Source organism: Chenopodium quinoa, unplaced genomic scaffold (genome assembly GCF_001683475.1).
Source record: "Chenopodium quinoa cultivar QQ74 unplaced genomic scaffold, ASM168347v1, whole genome shotgun sequence".
Classification (NCBI taxonomy): Eukaryota; Viridiplantae; Streptophyta; class Magnoliopsida; order Caryophyllales; family Amaranthaceae; genus Chenopodium; species Chenopodium quinoa.
Genome location: NW_018743863.1, coordinates 1147019 through 1152666, shown reverse-complemented (window position 1 = coordinate 1152666; position 5648 = coordinate 1147019). Strand labels below are relative to the sequence as shown.

Sequence of the window (5648 nt, the reverse complement as noted above, 5' to 3'; positions counted from 1 at the left end):
TTTTCTTCCTATTTAATCATGCTTAGAATCGAGTATATTAATTTAACGACGCAACTCAAATGGTCACGAAGTGGCCATTAGTTCATCAAGACGTTTCTGCTTCACCTGTGACAGGTGCGATGTGTTCAATGTCATATAAATAATCACTGAGGTAGAATGACATAAATTTAGTATTGAAACTTACAGGTAGCTTCCGAGAAGACGTATTTGCTTTCCGCTTCCCCTTTGTTGTCTTCCCCTTTGACATACCGGGTTTTGCCATTCCAGCCTTTTCCTGCATCCTCCTCCTAAACACCAGATCCTACAACACCATTTCCTCCTCCTCAACACCTGCATCCTGCCCAACACCATTTGCTGCTGCCTGCATCCTCCTCTTCACCACCATTTCCAACATCCTCCTCAACACCATTTCCTGCATTTGTTGTCTTCCCCTTTGTCTTACCAGGTTCTGCCATTCCTGCCTTTTCCTGCATCCTCCTAAACAACAGATCATGCAACACCATTTCCTCCTCCTCAACACCTGCATCCTGCCTAACACCATTTGTTGCTGCATCCTCCTCCTCACCACCATTTCCAGCATCCTCCTCAACACCATTTCCTGCATGCTCCTGTATGATATAGATATAGATATAACATTAGTCAGAAAATAATTACAGGATAAGCAGTCAGACCCTTTAAATATTGAAGAAAGCATAAATCTTACCAGGTAGGCTTCTTATTCTTTTTGGTTTTCTTGTAGCCAGTTTCAGCTAACGTTTTGTGCCTTGAACCCTTAGGCCTGCCCCTTTTGCTATTCTTAAATATAGGGTCTTTGATAACAAGGTTCATGGCAACTGGACAGGAGCCTACGACAGTAGCATCAGGAGCAGGATTCCTAACTGAGGAAAACGTTCTGCCTTCAGTGGCTGATGACAATGTACTAACTACAGGAACAATTTCCTTACTCTTCTTGTCCTTATGCTCATTAACAGCTAATTGAAGCTTCGATAGTGTTTCAATTACCATATGGACCGTTTGATCGTCCACCATGGCAGCGGTTTCACATAAGGGCTCGAGTTTTTGCATCATTTTGTTAAATCTCTTCACATTGACCGTGTCCCCCGAGTCATGGTAGGCCACATTCACCCTAGTGTGCTTCCGGGGTATGTCCTTCCTCCAACGGTCTATAACGTACTTCTCTGGTAGATCTTCAACAAAGTTTTCATCCAAAATCCTAATATAGTGTATGCAAAGTATGCCACTTGTCCCAAACTTCCTACAGTCACACTGCACCTCCTTTGTCATTGGACAGAAAGTAACATTGTAGGTTCTTCGCCTGTTTGTAATGACATCGTAACTCGCACCGGGAGGTACTCTCCATACACGATCGACCACCGAATACTGAATAAGGTTTTCACACAAAACCTTCTCTCCTTGGACATTGCAATACATCATTCTCATACACTCCTTTTGAACTTCTTGAAACTTGTTGTCCGTGTATAACTTTTGGAATATTTTTTCGACTTTGAATCCACTAACCAACCTCCTAAGATACTTCGAGCAACGCGCATCTGCACTCACTTCATCTCGAAAGCATTGATCCAATACCATGCAATACTTTTGAGAAAACTCGTGAAGTTTTGTTTTGCGGTTCACATAGCCGTAAAAAAACCGATTGATGCTCTCCACCCTTCGTGTGGTCTTCTTACCGGCCCAAAAAAACTCCTTCACGTACGCAGGCACCCACATATGACTCTCTTTGTGTAGGTTGTGTAGCCATTCATTGTCCTCCAACTTATACTAAGCAATAAACTCTGCCCATCGGGTTTGGAACTCCTCGGGGTCAAAGCTCTCATACACTAGCTCTTTGAGGGGGTTGACGAACTCTTGGTAACTAAACAAAAATGATAGAAGCAGAACAACAACAACAGGTTAGCTTGTCTTTAATAAGGGAATCAGAATATTACGCCTTTGAAACTAATATCTAAGACCTTGAAAATTGTAAAGCCGGGAGGAGGAATTTCACAACATACCGTACACACTTGCCAAGTTTCTCAGGGATCTTGTTCATGATATGCCATATGCACCAACGATGCACCGTGTTCGACATGACTTCAGCAAAGGGCCTCCGCATAGCTGCCGCTTGGTCGGTCAATATGGCTTTAGGAGCCCGATTGTTCATGCAAGCTAACCACTGTCGAAATATCCACGCAAACGTATCACAGTCTTCATGTGAAACAAGGGCACATCCCAACAACAACGATTGCCCATGGTGGTTCACACCAACAAAATTTGCAAACAGGAGCTCGTACTCATTCGTTAGGTATGTTGTGTCGAAGCAAACCGCATCACCAAAGTCCTCAAAAGCTACCCTACTTCTTGCATCCACCCACAACACATCTTTAAGCCTCCCTTCTTCATCCAAGCGTTGAGCATGGAAAAAATTTTGGTTCTCGGTTTGCATTTTTTCAAAGTACTCCATCATTACCACTGAGTTCCTTCCAACCATCTTCAATCGTCTAGCCTTGTACACCTCATGTTGTGAATCTTTTACTGTGAGAGTCATGTTACCCTTTCGTTCGGTCGCCATGAAACCGTGTATTTGAGAAATTGGTACACCTTGCTCATAGAAATCTATCAGCCTCTTCTTAAATCCGGAGGTCATTTGCTTCATGCGGTACTCCTTCACAAGCTTAGAATTTGCCGGATCAATCCCGTGATTATGCTTTAGTTCCACGCTCTTCAACTCCCACAAGCTATCTTCGTTAACTTTAGCATAAACACGAGTCTGACATTCGCACTTTTTTGAAGTCCTCTTCATACCACTTAATTCATCCTCACATACCACCCCGTCAATTAAACCATTTGAACCTCCAAGACCCATTGCCTTTGCCCTCTTCTTCGCTTCCCTCCTAGCCCTCATGTCAGGTTTTCCCCAACACTCACACTTCCACGTGACTTTGATTTTTTTTTTGTCCCCCATCTTAGAATTTACACCTTGGGCCCTTGTCACTCCAAACCCCATCTGCTCAGCATAGTCCTTATAGTAGGCTTCAACGTCTTGCCAAGACTGGAAAACCATCCCTTCCTTAGGCTCCTCAACAACTACAGCTATTTCGTTGCTACCAACCACAGTGTGAATCATATGAATTGTTTCCACGGGGATAAATACCTAACATCCATGTCAAGTGCACAACTACCTGCATCATCTACGTCTTCTATACCCTCCTCCATATGGACGTTACTCCGAAACTTAACTCCACTGCCACAATCACCAACACCAACCTCACTGCCCCTTGTTATGCTTTCTGTTTCCATTTCCATAATATAAATCTTCTCCAACACAAACAATTCACCCTTCAAATAAAGAACACCAACATAATTACTACGATACAAACTAATACAGAACACCAACATTATTATAATATAAAATTCAATACAAATCAACCAAAAACGTTTTCACAACACAAATTCAACCCAACACAGAAATACAACCAACCGACACAAATCAACCATCAAATTGAACAACCAACACAACCAATTTTCACATAACCTCACAAATCAACACAGGGATTTTTTAAAAAACATACAAAGACAACACTTATTTTTCAAAAAGTTAAAAATTGCATTATAAACAAAATCCTCCGGCCATTTCCGGCAACCTCAACCCCATTTTAACAAAGGAAAAAGTCCTTACATTCCTATTACTTTCTAAATTATTCCGATTTCGCTCGAAATTATGAATTCAATTTCATGAATTGTGGGCGCATGACAACAACAGAACAAAACTCACGACTACAACATGCGACGATTTAATAGATCAGAAAAATACCTCGTATTTCAAAGATGTCCGTGTGTTTTTCAATTGGGTCTGGAAGCTGTACAATTCGGCGATGTGTGAAGAATAGAAAATTACCTGCTATTTTTCTTGAACAAGCTTCTCGGTATGGAAGCTGTGAATATTTTTCCGCCAAAATGTCAAGAATTTAACGCCATCTCCAACAGATTGATAGAAGGATGTCCCCACTGAACAATACTCCAGGTACACTCAGCAAGTTTGACATATAGACGAATCCAACTCAGCAACTCAGGAAGTGGAAAACTTCCACTTAATTTCCGAAATGCCACTGTCAGTAACAAACTTGTTACTCACAGTGACTAATAGGGAATTAGCGGTATTAATTGTGATAATCAAATTAGATCAAAATTATTAATAAATACCATCTGTTAATGCAAGGGTATAGTCGTAGACCTTCGTACATCCAATGGTCCAACCCCACTTCTCTTTGATGCCTTGGGAGGCGGTCCATGGTAGAGATAATAACAGGGTAATGTTACAAATTCTCATATTCTAGGTTAGGTTTCGTGTCATGCACAATAATTTCACTATTTATTACTTCCTCTGTTCCACAAATATTGCAACAAGGATGAAATTACGTATCCTGAAACACATTTTATATGCTAAATGTCTATAATTATATAAGAGTAAAAATTATAAAAAGTTGATATTGTGAAACTATTTTACGAGACGAATCTAACAAGACCCCACATGACTATATTTTACTTTACGTATAAATCATAATATTTGGTCAAACAAACGTGATGAATAATGTAAAAATCCAATTGTTGCAATATTACTAGAATGGAGGAAGTATTAATTTACCACCACATTGTTGGGTTTCGTAGCATCTAACGCTGCGCGGAAGAGAAACCCGCCCAAGACCCGCTCACTAATTAAAGCAACTAAATATTTAATCACATAATTAACAATATAAAAGAGAGAAAGAGAAAAGACATTCTTACCCTTGACGAGTGCTTCGCTCGATTCACCAACTCTTACTTTAGAGCCCGAGCCTCGCAAGTGCAACGGCCTCCTACGGCTCGCACCCTCGACCCGATCCGAACGGTCCTAGTCCCGAAGGTTAGTCGAGACTTGACCAATAAAAACTAGTGTACAACGAACTTAAGGTTTTCTCACTTTACTAAGGATATGCCATTTTAGTTGCACTCAAGTGTTCTCCAAAATCCCCATAACTTAGGTATTTATAGGGAAATGAACCTTGATTTCTCATTCTCAATCAATGTGGGAGATTTGCATTTTCCCCTATTTTATTTTAATAAAAAAAAATACTAAATCAATTAACAAGCTACAAGTGGCAATGGGAGAGGAAGAATTAAGTGAGGACCATTTCAGGGGGGGGGACCATAACCTTGCTCATCAAGCAAGGCCTTGAAACCGGTCCGCACACAAAACTGGACCACTCCACCACTTGGCTGGCTGGCAGCCTGCCTTGGCTGCCAGCTTGTGCCTAGCACTAGCATAGCAAGCAAGCCAGCACATCGCCAGCCAGCCCGCAGCACATGCGCAACTAGCCAGCACGCATGTGATGCTGCTGTGCTGCTGCTAGGCACTGCTATGTAAGCACGCACGCATAGCCCAGCATGCCTAGCACGCTGCTATGCGATGCTGCTGCTTGGTGCGAGGCTGCGATGGGCTATGCGCCAAGCCCTAGCACGCTAGCCAACACGCAAGGCCTAGCACGCTGCTAGCATGTGCGATGCTTGGGGGATGTGCTAGCCCATGCCTAGCATGATGCGATGGCTAGCGCTACTATGGTAGCACGCCTAGCCATGCATGCACAGCCACACAACACGCATGCACGCATCTT

The 5648-nt window shown here is 42.3% G+C and overlaps 1 protein-coding gene across 1 annotated transcript; it reads right to left on the bottom strand.

Moving 5' to 3' along the window:
- Positions 1–1779: 1779 nt before the first annotated feature.
- On the bottom strand, positions 1780–3396 carry LOC110686528 (protein FAR-RED IMPAIRED RESPONSE 1-like). Its single transcript, XM_021863148.1, has 3 exons — positions 3152–3396; positions 2013–3101; positions 1780–1873 (listed from the first exon to the last, which is right to left on the bottom strand). The coding sequence occupies exons 1-3, from the start codon at positions 3394–3396 to the stop codon at positions 1780–1782; spliced, it is 1428 nt and encodes a 475-aa protein (XP_021718840.1).
- Between the last annotated feature and the right edge of the window lie 2252 nt (positions 3397–5648).

Bases quoted from the DNA above. Each gene is read 5' to 3' on its own strand.
- LOC110686528 (XM_021863148.1), bottom strand. From the start codon at position 3,396: ATGTTGGTGTTCTGTATTAGTTTGTATCGTAGTAATTATGTTGGTGTT. The intron at 3,102-3,151 runs GTATTTATCCCC...TGTGGTTGGTAG, and splicing joins GCACTTGACATGGATGTTAG to CAACGAAATAGCTGTAGTTG. The intron at 1,874-2,012 runs GTATGTTGTGAA...ATTTTTGTTTAG, and splicing joins AAACTTGGCAAGTGTGTACG to TTACCAAGAGTTCGTCAACC.